The sequence below is a fragment of the Lathamus discolor genome, chromosome 2, assembly GCF_037157495.1.
Source record: "Lathamus discolor isolate bLatDis1 chromosome 2, bLatDis1.hap1, whole genome shotgun sequence".
Classification (NCBI taxonomy): Eukaryota; Metazoa; Chordata; class Aves; order Psittaciformes; family Psittacidae; genus Lathamus; species Lathamus discolor.
In genome coordinates this window covers 53,479,075-53,501,556 of record NC_088885.1, presented here as the reverse complement: position 1 = coordinate 53,501,556, position 22,482 = coordinate 53,479,075, and the positions used below count along the sequence as shown (strand labels likewise).

At 41.0% G+C, this 22,482-nt stretch overlaps 1 protein-coding gene across 10 annotated transcripts in view; it reads right to left on the bottom strand.

Annotated features, from left to right (window-relative positions):
- Positions 1 to 22,482, bottom strand: part of PRKAG2 (protein kinase AMP-activated non-catalytic subunit gamma 2) — a 223,743-nt gene that overhangs the window by 28,709 nt on the left and 172,552 nt on the right. For 9 of the 10 annotated variants that reach the window (XR_010609971.1, XR_010609970.1, XM_065666839.1 and 6 more), the window contains 2 exons: positions 21,849 to 21,930; positions 1,065 to 1,174 (listed from right to left, as the gene is read on the bottom strand). Coding sequence is in view for 8 of the 10 variants with exons in the window: in XM_065666839.1 (XP_065522911.1) it covers positions 1,065 to 1,174; positions 21,849 to 21,930 (192 nt within the window). In the remaining 2 variants the exon portion in view is untranslated. Of the gene's footprint in view, positions 1 to 1,064; positions 1,175 to 21,848; positions 21,931 to 22,168; positions 22,362 to 22,482 lie in introns of those variants that run through there. The other variant, XM_065666846.1, reaches the window with a different exon arrangement.

Genomic DNA, 22,482 nt, shown 5'->3' with positions numbered 1-22,482 from the left:
CGCCCTCACTAGCAAGATGCCTGGATAATCCAAAGAATCCAGTTCTGAAGTTAAAGCTGCTTTTTTAATACTGAGCAGCAACTGAAGTGCCAGCGCTTTAGCCATGCTGCAGAACGTCAGAAGGATGTTCATCACTGTATGAACACGCTAATTGTGCGCAGTGCTCTTGATCCACCCTACTACTTGGCCTTGTTGTGCAATGTAGGCTTTCCACCCTTCAGATCACACCACCTGATCTAACATATGATACACATGATGGTTCTCTGAACTTTTTAGGATGAAGTACCTATTACATGGTTGCCTCTGACTTGGGGAAAGCTTAAGTCTAATTGAGCAGTACATTCCAGACCAAAATTACTTAATGGGCTTAGTTAAGCAAGAATTGGAGCATCTTTAAAAGGAAGAGCACACTGAAACAAAAACCAAAGCAAGCCAAAACACACCAATTGCAAAATCCAGGAAACAAAAAGAAAGCCGCAGCTTTCCACCACAGTACAGAGCAGATTAGTCTGTTTCTATAGCAGGCAGCTAATGCTGTCTTTTGGCAAACACACTCTCCAGACAGAGCCAAGAGTCTAGCAGATGATTTAGTGATTAAAAGCAAAATGAGAAACTGAAAACAAAAATTTTCTGGAGAATGTAATAATTTGCATAATCAAGGCATCCATTTTAGTCCTGAATTGCCTTACCAATACAGTGGGAACAGGCTGAAAACACCTGGATATTCTTTAGCTATTGCACAGGAATATTTATATAAAATGTCTTTATGTAAATTCTGATAGCCATGAAGAAGCCAATATAAGTTTGGGCTTGTCTGAAAGGTTTTTTTATAGTGATTCCAACTGCAAAATAAATTACACCCTCTTCTGTTCTGCGAGGAAGTCTTCCCCCGGCTCCTCCTCTGGTATAACAGGACAGATATAGTTGAAACAATATGGTTTTGTACAGTCAAAGCACAGCATTAAGGGAGAATTTCTCACCGAGAGGTCAAATTCAACACTAAGGAAACACTCATTTAAAAAAAATAACTGCAAGCAAAGGCAGACTAAAAGGAGAATACTCACTTGTAGCGTAGTGTCGAAAACAACAAGCTTAGAGCTTGTTGGAACAATGTCATAACACTTGTGTGACCTCATGAATCGCACATAAATGTCACTTTCCGATTCTTCAAGTGCTGTAAGTAAAAAGATTATGTTGTTTTATTTAAGTAACCTTAAAAACATGTCAAATCAACCAAACACCACTGCAGAAGAACAACCCTAAAGCAAAAACTCAAATTCACACTTTCAGATCTGGAACGACAGTCAGTCTTGCACTTTGCGTTTCAGATTCATCCTTCAAACTAAATGGGCAAAATGTATTGGTATGAAAGTCCTTTCTCATCAAGAAACAATAGAGTTGTATTTAAAACAAAAAACAACCTGTTTTTCTAACAGCAAACTAGTGGAATATGCATCTGAACTCTATAGTTACGTACAGGGGAAGCCAGTCTGAAACTGAAGTAGTGCCAGGCTTGACTAACTCAAGCTCTTTAAATGAGTATTTCTTCAATCTCATCTCTGTCCAGTCTACTTTCCACATAGTAATTTTGTATTTTCAAAAGAGAGTGCAGGCAAGTTATGTCATCAGTTCTATTCCCTTCAGGCTATTTCACATACAGCATCATGAATCCAAAACTCCATAAAAACAGGATCTACTTGGCTGGAATGGCTTTAGTGCGGTACATCTGTAGCAACAACATGCAATCCAGTCCGTATTACCTTAGATCTACTTTGCATTAGTCAGAGTTCAGATGCATATTCAAGCATTCCGCAGATCTGCTCAGGTGTGTGGGTTTTTCTTTAAAAGCACTTTGGCCCTCCATTCTTCCCAGCAGGTACCTAGAACTTAGTCAAGGTTAACCCCTGCATCTGACAGGCATCCTCTAAACCTTGTAGTAACACACAAACTTGGTCTTGTGTTAAACTTTTCAGTGATGTAAAAATAAACAAAACCACCTTGAAACAGCCACTGATCGTTGAAGAACTTCATTATTAAGAAGCAAAACTCAAAATCCTCATTTGCAAAATCTGCTCATCAGTCATTTGGCACTATACAAATTAGTTATCATTTCCACAGCACGGCTTCCTTAGCCCAGTTCCCTTAGCCCAGTTCTGCAGAAGTAAAGCTGAGCTGCCCCTGCAAGTGGCTACTCTAGAATACAGGCAGTCTCTTCCATGTGCTAAGCAAGTCCTTCACCTCCAACTCTCGTTACTCTTTAGAAAACACAACCAACCACACCTTTTTCTCACTGAAACACATGGAATGCGAAATAGAAGTTGCATGGGAATACGTAAGAGAGCCCAGCTGGGAGGAAGCAAAAGAAAAAAGAAAATAACCTGCTGGATTCATGTTCCTATAAACGTCAGGACCAGAAGTGAAAATAGCAGGAGCTGGGAAAATTGATAAGAGATTAGGAAACCATGTGAGCAAACTGACAGGGAAAGGACAAAGCAGGCAGACCTGGACAATGTTGGTAGGAAATCACCTTTACGAGGTGATCCCAAAGGGGAACTGCTACTTAAGGCATGTATAGAAAAGGTTAAAAAGGGGATTTGGGACAGAGAAACCTTTATGGAACTCCATAACATACCAACATCTTATCATCCTCTAACTTTTGCAGTAGCATAAACAGCTACTGTGTGTATGAAACTAATTTAAGGACTGTGCAATAAGGTGAGTTGTTAGGAGGTTTTTTTGTTAGGATCTTTTGATTTGTTGCTCTTGTTTTTAAACACACAAACTAAAAGCAGCAAGGTGACCAGGCACTAAGCCTTAAAACAATATAAGGATATTCAGATGTCATACTAAACTTCCCGAAGACCAGAGTTCTACGTTGCTTCTACAACCATAAATGCAGTCCCTCTGCGCAGTATCTTATTTACTTTAACGTTATCTTTTCCCATGGATAGTACCCAATGAGAACAGCACTTGAAGCTAATCACCCGTAAGACTGGCTGCTAACATTTGCAGCAACCACTAGAGAGAGACTGCACTGTCACGTTTCCCCAGCACTACAACAGTCAGCCTACAGAACAGGACAAAACTAATTTCTTCCAATTTTAGTCCCCTGCCTGTTTCCTTAGATGCCTGCTGCAGCAACTGGAGTAAGACAGCTCTGGATCATCTGCAGACCAAGTTTATTCCCCAAACTGACTGAAACAGAGGTTCTTCAAAGCCTTCACCAAATACCCAGAAACTACTAAAAGAATATGTATGCAGGAAAGTTACTATTCTGATTATGAATCTGTACATCCTGTTGAGTCTGTGGCCCTCTCAATATGACATTATATACACAAGTATACTAAGGGTAGAAACAAACATAGGAACAGCTCAAACAGTGGATGAACTATAAAACAACCAACTACCTTTAGCTGAAAAAAAACCCCACCCCAAAACAAACCAACAACCCAAAACCTAAAAATGACACTCTTAGAGCACATCATTGCTCAATACAGTCTTGCCAACAATTATGTAAACTTAATGTATCATGATAGGTAGCCCAGTAATTGTGAAGCAGGATACATTGCCAGATTTAATCAGCTAATACTGTTAATGGCAGCCACCTGTCTGTATTGACCAGCACAGTAAAGGTGTGCCTGTAAACCCTCCTCTCAAACATACATTCCCACTCCACAAATACAGTTCCAAGTGGACCTTGACAACCCTCACTCACTGTGGGTGCATGGGATTGATTAGATTCTATAGATGATGCAACATGAGTGAGCCTTACACTGTGTCCAGAACTCACCACAACTCTGCCTTTCAGAGAAGGCACCACAAAGCAGCTGCTTCCTAAGCTGACATTGGAAAGCTACAAATAAAGATACTCAGAAGCACGAGACAGCTATCTGTGACCACTGCTTAACACCCATATAAAAGCTAGGAAACTAGCAGGACCTGAACAAGGATCCAATTGTCCAGCTGGAACTGAAGTTCATTTCTACAGAAGATCTTTATACTTACTTATAACACACTGCTTCATAAGTTATTAACTAAACATGCAAAACATAAGCAGGACTGATTTAACTCATATGCCCTACGTGACTTCCTCAAATTGGATGCACATTATGATTGTTTGAAATGCTTTTTCAGACCTAACACCTTCAGCTACTTGGGATTGCTAAACGGATGCTGTAGCCTAATTCTTTGTTTGTATCTGCATTATGTATATAAAGCTGCTCAAAGGAGAAAAGTTCTCTCAAGCTGAATGCTTAGCACATCTCAAGGTGCACGCACACCCATCTTTCCTGTACAGTGCAAGTGTACAGGGCACAGTCTTCTTTACAGATCTTATTTTCCAGAGGACAAACTTACCGCTTTTGGTTGTATTCAACCACCACTGTGCTGCAAATATATAAAAAAAAAAACCAAGTAAAAATATGCTAATCTTCATTAGGATATTCCTACTACATTACTTGAGTTCTAGTCTTACTTGTTTTTCTGATAAATGCTCATCTTTTCTGGCTACTATTAGGCTTCTGCAGTCTTATCATGTACCCACAAAGCAGTACCCCCTTTGGACAGACAAGAAGAGATGCGTTTCTGCTTGACTTAAAATCTGACTCAGTCTCTGCATGTCATTTCTGATCTGCACAGGAGATCATCTGCCCAACATACAGGAGCTATGAATATATACTGGCCATTATTTTACCATAAAGACAGTAACATTCAGATGTTGATATGGTAACAGTGTACTACATGAGCAAGTGGTGGCATAAAATCTCTGCTCCTGCCTGAGGAAGCAAGTAAGGAATCCAAAATTAGATCTGCATAAGAATCCTCGCTTGCACAAGCCCCAGTTACACTCATTTAATGCTTAAGATATCTTAATCTGTATCACACCGATGGCCACAGAAGAGGAGGACTACATGCTACAGCCCAACTTCTTTAACAAGGGACTTCTAAGCAAGTCCTGTTCCTTCTCAGAGGCTCAACCGGAGTAGCACCTTGCTAAGCATGGTCTGTCCTTAACATTCCCATCAATTGTATTCCCTCTCCTTTGGTCAGATGCCCAATGTATGCCTTTCCATATTGCTCCTGCAACAACTTTTGCAAGGAACGGGAAGATGGAAAGACACTATACAATTACAACTGCCCTGGAACAGCAAAGACAGCTGCAGATAAGCCGTATGGAGTGCATGTGCTGGACCTTCACTGAGGACTAGACCAAGACTTAGGACTCTGCCTCCAGCCAAACCTCAGCTTTCTGCATCATGAGCTGCAAATTAGCTGGCTCACAGAGCAGATTCCCAGCAGGAGACATCTTAATCTAGAGCAGGATCAGCAAAGAGTCGTCCACTAATAAGTAGCTGAATGTGTATTTCCATGAGAAGGGGATCATTCATGAAAGCTTATTTCTTGAAAATTCATCTTGAAGTTATTTTGCAAGTGGACATTTCTTCATGTGCACCCCCTCTCTCCAACTCACCAATGAGGGCAAAAAACCCCAAAATCCAAATCCCAGTGCTGTTTTCTGCAATTTTTAGCAGAGCACAAGTAAAAGTCATCTGAAAGGTTACAAGTTCTTTTGACAGTTTAAAACCTGAAATTTAGAGCCTTGTCATACAACCTTTTACAGAGTAAGCTCTCTCTCTGCATTAGGATTTTATTTATTCCTACAGGTGGAGATCCTTTAAAGAGTTGAATATCAACCTATTTTTATTTCTGTCATCTATTCCCCAGTCTTATTCACCTATTCAACAAATGATTTCTACTCCCTTCCTGTCTCCCTTCCCTGATGTTAACATGACACATGCTTTAACTTTTGTTTCAGGCTGTAAATACTATTCACTAAAACATCACAGTGGTTTTTTTTCTCAATAGATAAACTTTTCAGTGACTGCAGTGAGATTTAGTACTAAGTATAACTGTCTATGTAGAGAGCTCCAAGGTAGAGCTATCATCTGAATAGTCAAAAATAACAGGGAAGCTTCTGCGGCATTACTGAAGCCATTTCCTCAGAGTCTACTGAACAGATGCCATCAGTTCCCCTCCTACTTTTGCCACCATGCAGAATGCTTTTCTATCGTAGAAATTCCCCTCAGAATTTCAAAACCTTCAAAAGAAAAGGAAAGAAAGAAGCGCCTGCAGACGGAGAACAGAAACATGCAGTAACACATGTTCAACACACATTGAAAAGCTGCCAAGTAGTGTGACATAAAAACCTACAGAAAGTTCCTCAGAAGTGTTTACTGCAAACCACAGGCTGTATTTTTATGCTATATTCATACGCGGCTGACTTAACAACAAGATCTTTGTGCTTCCTAATTTCGACAATGTAAAATAGGAAAGGTCATGATTTTGTATTATAGCTATATTTTGCTCCCTGTATTTCTGCACTGGTATCCAGACACATTCCAAGTTTACTATGTGGTTCCAGGAGCATTTGGAAGGAAGACATCGGGTTCCACAGAGACTGTTTTCTCTCATCTGCTTTGAAGAATTAATTCCACCACAGACCACAATCCTGCTGCTGCAGCTCTCTATAGCAGCCCTGCTCCACATGGTTAGATTGAGAGCTGTTAGCTCCATTAATTCTCAAATATTTAATGAATATAAAGAACCCTTTTTATGGGCCTAAACACCTGTTTGTATTACTGCCATTTCTAAAGTTTACTATGAAGTTAACTGCCAAATTTTAGAAGCCCTTTAAAAAGGGGGGGGGGGGGGTAGGGGGGAACAACAACTGATAGCGGTACGTAAAAAATACACTTAGCTAACTGTCTAGCTATATGAACAACTTAAAGACAGACAGAAACCACACATGTGAACAAAAATTCTACCATATCCCCTAATTTTTAATCAGACTTTGTCTGGGAAACTGTACAACTTCAAAAACCTAAGAGTTTTCTTACAGCAGCAGGAGCAACAGCTCCCAGCACCAAACACTAGACTCTTCACCTCGAGTCCTATTAACACAACCATCGCCCCTTGCCCAGTTCTGATGATGGTTAGAAGGAAACCGGGAAGGGAGTAGAAATGTGCTTTTGTGATACTCTCACGTGTATTAAATAGCCTAGTTACTGGAAAAAAAATCCAAACGTTTTCTTTTCAGTTACTGCACACACATATATATTTAGGATTACCCCAAGTCACACTTCTATTTTAAAAGGGCCAAGTAATATGCTGAGAGTATCACATTTAGGATGCCAAAGAATTAAAATGTTGCAGTTAGAGACAACATCTATTTTTCATCCCGATGTTTACTACAGAACTGATCCAACAGCAATACATTCAGTGAAGTTTCTGTATATACTGATAAACTTTACCAAAGGAGGTGTTGTATCAGCAAAAGAATAGGATAGAGTGCTTACCAAGTCAGATAATCAAGTAAAATTATTGAGTCTTGTCAACACAGAAATAAACAGACAAACACATCATCACAGTGAAAACGGGAACTGGAGAGTTGTTTATGTACATCTGGCTTAAGCTGCAACTCGAAAGAGAAATGTTTCACACCCTTAGCCAACATTCCTTTGTTAGCAAATACAGAATAACTACCTTTTTCAAAGGCTGGATCTAAAGATGTGGTTCCACAGCAGCATAAGCAGCAGCAGAGTACAGTAGCTCTGCTAATCCCTCATATGCACTGGCTGTGTGGTTCCACTCCCTCCCTCACACTGCATCTGGATTTTAACTTCCACAAGTTGGCTGGAAAAGACAAATTTGTCACAAGTTACTGGCTTCCTGACAGTGCCAATTTGAGGTCTGTTCCACTCCAATATCTAGCCACGTGGCAAGCAGATTATACCCACCCTTCCCTTACACTAGAAGCTATACAGTACAAGGACACCATCCTTGCTATGGCAGCTAGCTATTAGATCAGCTTAGCCGTGTCAAATGGTGCCAGAAGACACCAGGGTGACTAATCACTTAAATAAGCCAGCACAAGCTACCCTCTCTCCCTACTGTTATAGATAAGCCTTGGCAGAGTACACAATAGGTGAAAGACTTCATTATCCTTGTAAGTTGTTCTTCTGCTTGCATTTTTATCTGAAAGTTGTCACCACAACTGGCTATAAGGTTTCTGTTCACTTCTAGTCTGAACTTACTGAATGAGTTCCTTAATACCCTTGATTATGTCTCCTATGACTTTCACAATGCAGGAGATAGTAGTAGCTCTAGTGTGAGGCAGTAACTCACCTCCTCTAAAAGAGCTGAAAAAAAAAAACCAACCAACCACAAGCCTCCAGAATGGATATAGTTAATCCACTCCAAGAGCAAGAGTGACACTACATAGCAAGAGGCACAAACTATGCCTTGATGTGTATACAAGCTCACCAACAGCCCCCCAAACACAAATTTTAAGGCAAACAGAGGCATCTGAATGAGGTGTGGGTTCAAGAACAATGTTCCAGAAATCTGATGTCCAGGTAGGGTTTTTATCAGCATTCCTCAGCTAATGGACAGGCAGGAACATATTCTGAAAACAAATCCAGTACTGTGTTGTGTACAGTATGTTGCTGTGATCACAAGCAACAGGTTTACCTCAACCTACCTTCTGTAAGAGAAATATTACTAGTTTTTTTAGATAGCTGTGAATGATGCACAGACAAATTAAAATGTGTATGGTATATCCTGTGAAAAGCATGGTAACTGAGGGACTGGGAAAGAAGAACAAGAAATTGCAATTTTGTCACATAAGAATGCAGTGAAAGGGCATGACTTCTCAGTCTGCTGAACTGTCTGCTAAAGAGCCAAAGAGCACTGAAAACTTCAGACAAGAAACAAGACACCAGAAGCTGAATCAATGTCAGTCTTGGTAGGAGAAGAATATTGACATAGTTTAAGAAGAGCAGGAAAAAAACCAAAAACCCTGATGTTGTACCGTACCATTTGATTTCTGTTTATTCAAGAGGAAACTTTTCTTAGGAATATAAAAAGTCACCCTACCAACATAACCACCCATGTCATCAGTCACAGGATAAGTCCGGGTGGTAAAAAGAATGAAACAAGCAGAAAGAGATGGTTACACAGATGCATACTCTAAGCGGCAGAACTGATGGCAACTAAGGCTAAGCAAAGGACTACTTCCTATTCTAGAAGGAAAAAAACCCAAAACATGTTTAAAGTCTAATACATAGAAAGTAATATGACAGCAGTGATAGGAATTGACTGGCTATTCCATCACAAGCTGAAAGGATTTCAAATGCAAGGGATCGAAAAGAGAGGATGTAGTGACAGAAGTTTTTTTTTTCTTTTTCCACTTTGTGAAAGCTGTGAAGAGCTTTAAAATATCCTGGCAGACCACACACTGAAGTTACAGAGTAGAATTACTCACGCAGCCACAGGCTATGTGATATGGATGTTGCAGATTGAACATTTCCCACCCCAATCTAAAGGAATGCATGAGCTGGCAGCTAAAGAAAGATCTCAGTAAGTTTACAGATGTTAGGATATTCTGATACAAAGAAGTGATAGGAAGCGTATCTAGAGATCAGTATCGGAAGCTTCTTCAGTGATCCAAGATGAATTTAATAATACATTACAGCATGAATACGTAACATGACACAAAATAGAATTCTATAAGGGAGTGTGAGCACACAGGGACAACACTAGAGTAAGCAAGTTCTACCCTGCTAGCTGTATCTCATCCTACAAATAGGAAGAGTGTCCAGAGGCACACAAAATGAGAGGGGAGGAATAGGTACATTAACAGGCAAATAAAAACAGATAGAGAAGTGCACTCCATCTTATCACTGGAGTCTTCAGAAAAATGTTCGTAATTTCTAACAATAGCAAAAAGCTAAAAAACCCCACAACAGGTTTTAAAACATTTCAGTTCAAGAATTATATTCTTGATTACTTCAGACACTTTTGAACACCGTATTCAGGATTGCTTGCATCTACACCTTTTTTGCTGTGCATATTTTAGTGCATCTTCTGAATTCTAGAGTTTGTGCAGCTGTTCAGTCACTTCAGATCATTAAGATGTTTTCTCCCATTGTCACAAGGGGTTCCTTGATGCATAGACAGCACACTGGTACCTGTGTAAACAAGAGGCCCCCCTAGTTAAAAACAACCACTCCTGAACTCTGCAAGCTCATCAAGGAGAAGATACAGTACCAATCAAAAGGAACACCAAACAAATTCTAACCCAGTCACAATTCTTAGGTATGTAATGATGCAAGGTATTAAAACCAGTGTATTTGTAAGCACCTACAACAGAAGCAAAGAAAGCCAGCATGGTTGTGTTAAGAACAGTTTAGTCTGATCAGTGTTTACTCACAATGATCAACTGGTTAAAAAAAATAATTTTAGAAGTCACTGTACACTTGAGACATCGATTTCAAAGCAAGTGTGGATACTACTGCATGTGGAAGAGAGACAGCAGGCTCAGCGCAACGTAGCTGCAAAACAAGCAACCCCAGCTGCAGCAAAACTAGCAAGATGCCTTTTTTCCCCAGTGAGTTTGCAAAAATAGATGACAACTGAGTATTTTTAAGAAAATATGAACTCCAGTTCAAACTCTTATTAAAGCTGGATGATTTACAAGGTCCATCTTACGCAAAACAGGTAGTACAGAATCACATGAAAGTTCATGCTACATGCCTTTAGTTTTCTACAAATCGCTCTGGAGGAGCTTTTACCAGCTTGGTATTTCACAGGGAAAACACTGCAAGAGATTCTTAGAGGCTCAGGGCTTTGTTTTATTCAGCATTCTCCTTAATGATCTTCAAAAGAGGAATAGAATATGCTTCAGAAAATTGTCAGAGTTAGAAATGGTTGAAAAAACTTGACAATATCTTCAAAATGAATTCACAAGTGGTTTGGCGTTAATAAGATCTTTCAGAGAATATCAGAATCTGAAAAGAATTCAGATTGGGTAACTGCAAATTACAGGAGTGACTAAATATCACTGCTACTGAGAAAGAACGGTCCCATTATTGATTTGATTTGCTGCACAGAAGTAGGAAAGAAAAGGCACAGTTTGTTTGAACAAACTGAGGAACAAAAAACCACTCCAACTGTTAAGAGAGCTATTAACACATTCCAGAAGCTGGTTAGACAGAACAAAGCAACTTGAGGACACTATAGTCTTCTTCCTTAAAGGTCCTAAACACAGAAGGAAAACAAGCATCTCTAACTGCATAAACACATCCTGCTTTAGTGAAGAACAAGAAAGGTTTAGTTCCTGAGAATACTTCAAAAGACCCACTTCTGGTTTTCAGGCTTACAAATCTCAGCTTCTTCAAACCTCAGTAGTAGCCAAAAGGTATTAGTTTTCTCTTACAAATAGCTGTCTGAAACAATGAAAGATTCAGACTGTTTCAATCTTTCTTGTATTCATAGCACACTTTAAAATCCCGCGCTGACTTTTGTTTCTTATTTATGGAGTTAGTAAGTCCTAATAAATGGGCTGAGAAGTTCACACTTCTTTTTTACTGCAGCCCTTCACTGCAGTGTGGAAAAGCAAACAATTGCATGGAATTTGAGGCAGACAAAAAAAATGAAGAGAAAAGTGATGAGCAGCTTAAGAAGCTTCACATTCCACAGCCAATTATAGTAACTATGAAGCTTCTTGTCCAGGCAGGCAGAGAAACTTACTTGTTTACAACCAAGAGTTGCCTTGCTTGGCGACTAACTGGTAAACAGTATCCAAAATACAACTGCATACTTCTGAAACAGCCTATTATCACTTACATCAACTTTTGGTCAAAGATTTGTACTTTGTGGAAAGCTACATCACAGTGGTTCTGTGAATAAAGGCAGTAACTACAGGCTGCAACCTAATAATGCTTCTAAGACTTTCACCACAATAAAGAATAAGTTCACCTGAAGAATCTTCCTCAAAAGTTTCATGTTCAAGATCTTGCCTTGACAACAAGCGCTATGATTTTTTCACTAAGAATCCCAAACAAAGATCTAATTTAAGATGTCGCCTGTCTGTAATGCGGACATGCTCTTCAGGATCGCAAGAGGCAGGCCACAAAACACAAGAAACTAAAAACGGTATTAAGCCTCCGAATATTAATACCACTAACCATGCACTAGAAAGTTGAAATCAAGGAAGGTCTGAGGCATACGATTAATGAAAGAATAACCCAGCCTGTATCCTTATTGTCTATACTGGAAGACTGGCAGACAATTCGAACTTTTGCTGTTTCTTTAAAGCAAGGGTAAGTCCCACCACATGCACAGTTTGCAGACACTTTAGAGAAGAGATAAACTAATTCCTAAAAGACTTACATGGTTAAGATCAAACCTAAACAAGCAGCTTAACCAAAATATTATTCACAAAACAAGCATTTTCAAAATGAGTACATAACATCTTCATAACCCGCAGTCATAGAAGCATAGAATAGTTAGGGCTGGAAAGGACCTCAAGATCATCTAGTTCCAACACCCCTGCCATGGGCAAGGATACCTCACACTAAACCATGCCACCCAAGGCTCTGTCCAACCTGGCCTTGAACGTCACCAGGGATGGAACATTCACAACTTCCTTGGGCAACCCATTCCAGTGCCTCACCACTCTTACAGTAAAGAACTTCTTCCTTACATCCAATCTAAACTTCCCCGTTTAAGTTTTAACCCATTACCCCTTGTCCTGTCACTATAGTCCCTGACGAAAAGACCTTCTCCAGCATCGCTATAGGCCCCCTTCAGGTACTGGAAGGCTGCTATGAGGTCTCCACGCAGCCTTCTCTTCTCCAGGCTGAACAGCCCCAGCTTCCTCAGCCTGTCTTCATATGGGAGGTGCTCAAGACCCCTGATCATTCGCGTGGCCCTCTTCTTGCCTTGTTCAACAGCCCCACATCCTGTTTATGTTGAGGACACCAGAACAGTCCTATCCTTACTGATCAGGGCAAATATTTAATCTTTAGATCTTCCACTGAAGATTCACATTCTAAACTCAAAGCATCATTTTAATTAACCCTTTAAGGAAGAAATGCATTTTTAATTCTAACTCTTCAGGACTTTGGGCTAAGTTTGCTGGAGAAATGCTTTTGTAAGGGCTAATAAACTGTTAGTCTCAAATGATTACTTTTAATGCTTAATGATTACTTGTAATAGCTTAACTTTAAGCTTTTAATGATTAAGTATTTACGTCTTCACTTCTCTTTAGTCTGTCTTTACACATTTCTTCCCCTTCCCTCCCTATGCACGCCATTATTTTCTAAATAGCTATTATTCCTGTTTCTCATTAGAATTTCTGAATCTGTATGCACACTTTAACAAGTGTTCTTTTTCAATATACTACTTACAAAATTTACCTAATGGCAGGTGCAGCTTGAAGCTATACAGAAAAAAAGACTATCAGTTTCCTAGCTGAAGTAGGTGAGATCCAACACACATCCATGACAGTGTATTAGATACAGTTTTCTGGAATCCAGCTTAGAAATTCTACTGATCCATTCTCTGTACCACAGATAAACGATAGCTTTACACACAGCTCATCTTCCTCTGAACTCCTATGAGGCCCACAGAGAACACCGTCTGGGGTTTTTGTTTGGTTTGGGGCTTTGTTCTTTTGAAGGTTTTTGTATGTTTTGTTTGTGTTTGGTGGTTGGGGTTTGAGTTTTTTGTCTTGTTTTTAAAGAAGTGATTCAAAAATACTAGGGAGTTCAAGGAAGACTAGAGCAGAAAAGATACATGCAATTGCTTGCCTAGAGCAAAGCATTCATCTGCTATACTGTGGCATTCAGAGTCTTCTATTAAAGGCAACCACGCAATCCCTTTCACCGAATGATCCTGCTTCTTCCTGAAGTGATGCAAAGCATTAGAATTCTACCCTACCAACTCACTCCTATAGTAACTACGCTGGAAGTTAGAATATTTTTCAGAGCTTATACAGGAAGAGTTTATAACCATTTGTTCTTGTGCCAATGTCTTGTTAGTTTTCTTCCTTGGTGTTCACCATCTTCCCACCCTTTACAGGATGTTTTCATACACAGTATTATCACATCCCTTCTCAGCTTTCCTTTTACTAAGCTAAATGAGCAAAGCCTTTTAGTTTCCTCCTTTAATGCAAGTTCTATATTCCTGGTCTCACGAATGGCCCTTTTCTATGCCTACCCTAGTTTGCTCCTTTCTTCAGCACCTCAGGTATCTCCTTCCTCTGGGTCTTTGCATCAGCAGAAGTTCAAATTAAGCAGCAGAAAAGAATACTGCAGTGTACGGGAATGGTAGAAAAAAGAGTTTGTTTCTTAAAATGCCCAGTGTCACAACTAACACTTGGTCACAGTACAGAGAAAAGCAAAATAATATTGTCAAAAAAAACATACCCCTTGAAAAAAATACCCTAATAAAAGAGGGAGATGGGAGAAGTCGCATCACAAGTAAAACCACTGGTGTACAGCATATGAAAACTGCTTTTAGATAATGCAAGAGTGCCATTTAACTTCTGCCACAGTCAACACTGGCAAATTCAAACTGGTTCACATAAACCAGCAAAATCCATATAAAATTAAGCAGAAGTGACAAGAATCTAAAAACAAGTTATATTTACTCAAATAGTATTCGAAAGCTACCTTGAAGATATCCACATCACATTCAAATAGTCTCAAATGTGGCTTACTCTTAGAAGGATAGAGTTATTTAAGCTTTCCAAAGCTCCATCTAGATGCCAAACTAGACACCTGAAAGTCAAATTCAACTTTGTTTCCACCCAGTCATGCTTGTATTGGTACTAAACTGTTTTGACTATGTGTTAATCCTAGCCACTGGTACAACTCTTCCACGGAAGGATTTGCCCCTGACCTTTCAGATTCAACCTTTGTCAGTCTTCTCTACTCATAGAAGAGAAGAAGGCCACAGCAACATGCATCCAAACAGTCTCAATATGGGGAGGTACATTTTGTTTCAAGATGCAAGAACTGTTACGAAAAACAGTCCCATCAACTCCCGTACCTATAGTTGGAAATACTACACTCCTCAAGACTTTTTGGATTTATCTACTTCCCTCCAGTCACATGCAATGCTGTACACTTGTAAGTTCTAGAAGTCAAGAAGTTCAAATCAATAAAGTAACTGCACACAGCTTAAGTGCTGCCCAAAGAGCAAGCTCCTAATAAAAAGCAATGCTGATGTCCCCTGACTTAGAGAAAGGCTCCACAGACAAAGCTCGAGATCATCCACCCTGAAGTTATCAAAAAACAGCACACATTACAAAAAGTCCTATCTTAAAGGACAGTCACATCTGTTGCAGATGATTAGTAAGCAGAAACATTTCTTATGATTGTTTAGCAACAGCTACATCGAGCCAATTTATGCAAATACCCTGTTATCATTCTTGTCACATTGGCATTACTTCAGTTTAAACCAAGTCACCTTCATTCAGTAGTCAGTCATGCCCCAAGGCACTAAGTTTTCCAAGAACACTGACCCTGGCAGACAAATATAACAGTTGAGATTAGCACACTACCAAGACAGTAACAGTTTTATCTGTACTGTCATCCGTGCATACACAGGGCATTGGAGAGGTCTCTCAGAACACTGCAGACCACCATCCAGGCAGTTTCTTGAGGAAAGGCCTCAATTGTCACCTTGCCTAATCCTGGTAATGCTCAGCAAAGCAGTCACAGGCAAATAACAGCATCTTGTAGTCAATATATAAGGCCATGCAGATATTGTCACATCTTCCACGTCAACATTACTCAAGCACACAATGCTGCTAACTCAGTACCTCTAAATCAGGGAGTTCTTGGGACACTTGGAAGTTGAGATTATGCTTCCAAAGCCTCTGATATTGTATTAAGCAGTTGTTTAGCAACTGTGATAGCACACTATCAAACCAAACAGGTTCCGGATCAAGGAAGTTCTATGGGGAAGTTATTAACAGAGTTGACATAGTCCCTCATCTGATGCAAATGAAAAGTGACAGCACTAGCAAGAGTGGCTGTAAAGGCTACTGTGAAACAGTAGCTCACAGTGGCCACTAGATACTAACATATATACATACACCTGAAACAATGTCTTTCAAGTGTAGGAGAATACCAGGTTGTCTTAATATTCCCCAGAGAGAGCTGCTGGCCAATAACAACTTTCATGTGGAAGATAACATTTGCAAATCATGCAGGTACAACACTACCTGGACACAATCAGCTCCAACACTTCCTGTAAAGCTGTTCCCAGCTGCATGCAGCTTTGCCAAAGTAATTACACAGACTCATTGCCATGGTAAACATTCTTTCAGGTTTTTTTTCTAGGTAGTCTGAGCAAGAACAATATCACTGCCTCCAAGTACAAGTTAGGGATAATAGGGATTTTGACTTTATTAAGGTTTTATGGAAGCTTTTCCGGTAAGAAGCTCCTGTGTGCCCCAAGACCCAAAGCAGACAGTTTCAGAGCACACTGTGTAACACAGTCCTACCTTTTGCTGTACTAAAGCATAGCTTCCCAGATTGGTAAGGTTTAAGAAGTTTTGCTTCCCAAGGAGGACTGCAAGCTTCAGCTGCTATGAACTGGTTATTTCCTAGTCAAGACAGAGTACAGCACTCTTCAGTGTAAGAATAAATACTGTGCTAAGAATAAGAGAGTCATATGTAGGAGAAGCAAAAGAGCTGGGACTGCTTGGAGCTAGTGAGCACTGGGCTGATAAGAACAACCATGTGCAATACTCACACAAAGTAGAGACATGCATGTGGATTGCAGGAACAGTCTTCATCTAAGACAACAAAACTCCCATTGGCTGTTTTGTACTCCTCATTTAAAGTTTTATACTTTCAGTTACTTGTCATTTCATACATAATTTTCATCTTTCAACTTTGAAGATGGAAATTTCCAGGAGAAAGAAAAAAAATTAAATCTGTGATGTTACTATATAGCAAAGTGGCAGACAAATAACATGAGGTTGCCTAGGTCAGTGGGGCACTTGGTCATAATTTCTTGCATGATCTAATAAAGCTGAACATTTGAATACTCTAGATACGTTGTTCTTTAACAACTCTGGAAAGTACATCACAGGAAAGTCCGTTGCCCTGTTGACAACATGCTGAAAAATGAAAAATATGAGCTGAGTAACTTCAGTGGAATAAGCAATGGTCCCTACTTTCAGATGCAAGAGTTCAGAGTTACTTCAGTTCACACAGCCAGAACAAAAAGCACCAAGAATCAGATTTTCTTACAATCTGCTATTGTGCCTCTCATATTACACCACAGAGTAACTCGAAAGCAGGAAGAAAAAATAATTGCAAGCTCTAAGACCACATAAAGTCTGTTAATACCAATTTTCATCTCCATCTAATAATTTCTCACTATGTCCATTTAGGATTCTAATCTGCTGTGGAGAAGTTCACGTAAAACACCCCCATCACTATGGTGATGTGCCCAGATATCTCAAAGCACATCCTGTGGGCAAGATGCTGTTTCTGTGCTCTAGAGAGCATCAGCTTTAAGAATCGCATAATGAGTGTTCATTAGAAATTAAACATACTTGCAAAAGAATGCCCTAACTTCACTATCTCCTACTCTGAGCACCTAATCCTTCAGCCTTAGGAATTGAACAAAATCTAGTACGCGCACTAACATGCATTTTATTACAAACTATTTTTACTCTCAGAGCAACATTTGTTTTCATACACTGATGCAGATATGCAGCTGACAGCAGGAGGTTGGCAGACAGGAAGAGCCATATAAGAAACTACTTTTAATACAAAACAATAAGAAAATCTACACAGCAAGGAAGGAATGACCCCAGACACAACAATTAGTTAATAGGAGATGCAATTACTGGTAGAAGTCTATTTCAGGAGACACCCAGAAACAAGCAGTGACAGAAGAGACGGATGATACAGGAAGAATGAGATGAAGGCCAGAGCATTACTAGGAGAAATTCCACTGTAATGCAAACTGTTTATCAAATGACTGTCTAAATGCTGCTTTGTGCAGCAATCCAGAGAAGCAGAGCATTTAAGAGCGAGTGCATCAGTCCCACGATGCTGATGCTACAAATCACTGCAGGCACTTCGCACGGTTCTTTTTTCTGACTACAAATTGAGAGCAGATCCAGGAGAACCCTGCAATTAACTTAACTCTGTCTGCAGAGAATACCTCAGAAAGCCTCCCTGAGTTAGCAGATGATACAGAAAGTAGTTAATTCTGCTTTTAGTACCTACTACCTTATTACCCAAGATGAGCAAATGGAAGAGATTAACATGGATGAAAGCCAACATTGCAACAAAACTAGTTTCCAAAATGACATGCTAAAACTATACCAATTAAATCAAAACAATTGACAGGCATGTGTTTGCTACTCATTTGCTACTGTAATCCAGTTTCTCCTCTCACAGCACAGGTAGCCGTTGAAGACAGCAATTTCTGGAATTCCAGCTTAACAAATTAAAGTTAATAGGCGTAAATTGTTAACTAAAGCCCTTTTTCATATCTTCAAAATAATCTCTCCTTGCTGTTCTCCAAGCTCATAGTATCCTCCATAAAATAAAACTCAGACTACTCTTGACACTGTTCAGAAGAAAAAGCAACCTTACTATAGGAACATGACTGCACAAACATTGGAGCTGAACAAGCAAACCCACAGTATGTATGAGAACACTGGGATTTGATCATTTATATACATTTATGAGAGGTCTCTCAGCACTAATCTATTTCAGGCTACAATGAGAAACTCCACACCCACCAACAGGTAGCTTCAATGCTTTTTGAGGAGACACAGGTAGTTTATTCCCATCCAAGGAATATTGAGCAGGATTACTATTTTACTCTAACAAGTTGTTTACTTTTAAACACAGCATCCTTCAGCTAAAAAGAGGTTCTGGACCTCTTATGCTAGAGTTTTTACTTTCCTGCTCCGAGTGCTGTTGGGAAAAAGGTCCTCTAGGGAGTCCTAAATAAAATAAATATCCACTGGCCTATCCAGTCTTTCTCCTCTGTGCACTTAATCAGCCTACGGCCTGTCCCATTTCAGCTGTAGAGCAGTTCATGCTGTTTAACATCATCTCATTAATAGTTGCTAGTACACTCCACAAGAGCAGTATTAAGACACTAGACAGAACTAGTGACCCACCAATAAAAAGTTACACTAATCCTAGAGAATCCAGCCAGTAAAGATGTTTTAAACCAGAAAAAATGACCAGCACTTCCTTCTGAGACAATAGTATCGCATCTAATACTGTCCATGCTAGTTGTGTACAGAAGTTGGTATCTTTCTTTGCATGTAACGAAGAAAACTATCCTTCAGTTGATAATATCATTTTACTAAAAATCACATAATCAGGCTAGACTCTGCGTATTTCATTACAGTACTACTTAGACTATAAATCCTTGCAGTACCATTTCTTTTCAATTTAACCCTCTTAATTAGAATCCAAATTAAATGAATGCCCTCTCTGCTTTCAATTTCTCATTTGTGTAACTGTTGAGAGTGACAAACAAAAATCCATCTTAGCATACTGGATGGCATTCTGTGCACACAGCCTCATTTTTTAGCTCTTTTTATTAAGCTTTTCTGTTTCAAGCATAATTTGATACACATGACAGTTAGCAACTGTTGATGGATACACGAACTGGAAAGCTAGCAAGAGGAAGCTTTCAGAAGCAAAGGCAGTCAGGAAAGCAGCTTCAAAACAAGTTTCAAGTTTCTCATTTAACTCACAATTTTAGGTATCAGCAGAGAGACTTAAGTCTGACAAAAGATCATCAGTTATAGTGTGGCTACAGCCACTTCATTAAATCTTATCAGGTTGCAAAGAAGTTTCTCAATTTTCGAGCACTTGTTACTTGCTGTCCAACGTTAGAAGTTAATACTGTCAGATGTCATTTTACTCCCCCACCCCAATATTACCACAAATACAACTACAGCAACTGGTGCAAAAATTTAGGTCATAAAACATGCACTGCAACTAAGCTGCCGCATTTTCATCTGCCTGAAATTTCTTTTATTCTCCTTCTACAGGCCTCCTCACACAGAAGCATTCTGGACAGTAAGTTTTGGTCTGACATTCACACTCTTAATCTTGCTTGCACCCTACTTTCTCAATACAGCACCCTATATCTTTTCCAGCTTTAAAATCAGGCTTTCATTAAGTCTCAAATGCTATTAAGGCAACTGCTTCCTTTCAAAATTCACATACTACTTCAAACCCGTCACAGCTTTGCTATTATCTCTTTGACAGGCCCCTGAACTGCTCTCACCCACCCAGCTTGAGTATACACAGACAGTCTTAGTTTTAAATCTAAATGAATTGAGACAAAGCGAAACAGAAGGCCGAAAACAGGGAGGAACAAATGTAAAAGCCTACCAACATTTCTGAAGAACTCCCATTATCTTACTGCAGTGTTTTAGAAGACACAGAGATACTCAGTCTAATCAAGTGTCTTCAAACAGTACTGTTACACTGTTGAAATTGCAAAGGTGTTTCAAAATTAACTCTTTTCTAGTTGTTGGGGTTTTGCTTGTTTGCTTTAACCTATACACCATTTTAAGATACCTAAATTTATAAAGATGCTTAAAATACCTTTTAAAATGGCTTAACTCCTAGTGATTCAGCAGGTTTTAGGATCTCCTACCAAGCAGTAACAAGCTTTATGTAAAAAAAAATAATTAAAAAATAATAATAAAAAAACCCAAAACCACACCGTAAGTCAGTAATTTTCCAACTCTTCATAAGCCTGTATGTGGGAAAAACCCTACAAGCTAGCAACAGATCCCTTGCACCAAGCATTCATACTTAAATCATGTTCAAGCTTCACAAAGGCACAAGTATTTCATTGCAATTCAAACTCTGTCTGGACGCCTAAAGAAAAAAAAACATATGGAATCCAGTTGTTAAGAGCCTCCTTTGCGCACACACAGAAAGCTTAAAATAAGAGGTGTTACTTTTTCAGACCAGTCCCACAAATGCTGGCAGCACACTAGTAACCAAGAAGCTGGCTTATTAGCATACCAGCTTAGCTATTTCTTTTCACAGAATGACTCAGCCTACTATTTTCAAAGTTTTCCTTAAATATTTGTCCCACATTTTACAAATAGCTGTTACCAGCTACAGAAAAAAACAACATATCCCAAGAAGTCTTTGCCATTTTACAATACTGAGCATAGAGATTAGCTATACGTCCACATTTGCATCCACTAATCCAATCCCTCCTGAAAACGAATGCTCGAGATACCCCATACGGATCTTTCAGAGGTAAGTTCGAGAAGAACATCCATGCTTTTCCACAGCACAGTTTCGTGCTCACAAGAGAAAAACTTGCCAGGAGTTTCCCTGTCAATAACAGCACACTCTGTTAAAGCTGCAGCTCTTTATAGGGCAGCCAAGAGCAACGTAAGAAAGCAGCCACATAAAGAAAATTTAGTTTACAGCTGTCTGCTTTAAACAGATGTATGCATATCCGTAAGGAGTAGAAGCTTGAGTTGAAGAAGCTTTCCATCACTGATCGCACCTCGCTCTCAAGGTCTATATTTGGTATCGCAGACGTATTCGAGGAGAATGAGTATTTTACAGGGAGGCGGAGGGAGAGGGTATGACATGAAGGTTGCCTGCCCCTCAGTCCTGACTGGAACCGCAGATGAAAAGCACGCCCCGCCAAAGCGGCCGCGGAGGCGCAGACATGTGCTGCCCTCGGCTCCGGTGCGGAGGGCGAGCGCGGTTGCAGCCACAGCCCGGCTGCACCCACCGGGACAAAAGCACCGCAGAGGGACCGCGCCGGGGGGGAAGAGGGAGGCTGGCCACCCGCCCTGCAAGGACACGGCCAGCGCAGGCGGCGGCACGGCGGCCGGCCCGGGCATGGCGCGCCCCGGGGCAGGCTCCCAGCCGGGAATACCCCGCTCCCTTCCCGCTGCCCACGCCCCTCAGCGCGTTGGGGTGTCCCCGGCTCCCCCCCCGCCTTCATCTAATTTTTACCTTCATCTTCGAGCTCTAGTTTCTCCAGCATCCCTTCGGAGGCGGCCGGGAGCTGAGCCGGAGCCGGAGCCGCTGCCGCCGCCTGCGGGAGGGAAGAGAGGAGAAGGAGATGAGCATCCAGGCAGGGACTCACCGGCCCCGCGGCAGCATCGGAGCAGCCCGGCGCGGCGGAGGGGAGTGGCAGCGCTGAGAGGGCGGCCGGTGCTGCTCCCGCCGAGCGCTGAGGGGAGGGAAGGCGAGACAGCGCCGGGGCCGGGCGGCGGCTGTCCCTCGGCCTCCCACACGAGCTGCTCGGTGCGCGCTGCCTCTTACACACGCACCGCACACACTGAGGGGGGAGGACCCGAGACTCGCCCTTCCTCCCCCCGCCGCAGCGGCGGTGGCTGCGCCCAGCCCATTAACCCTACGGCCCCCGGCGCGCCGCGGCCGTGCCTCCCGGAGGCACCGCCGCCCCCCGCACTGAGGGAGCGGCAGCTGGCGGCCGGTGGGGGCACGGGGAGCCCGGGCGCCCTGTCGCTGGACAGCGCTTCCCGCCACACCTCGCCGCCGCCTCTTCCCCGCCTCCCCCCCCGCCTCTCCCCCCTCCGGTGAAGGGGTTGGTACATTCCATTTTGCTGCAGTCAAGCCCGTTGGT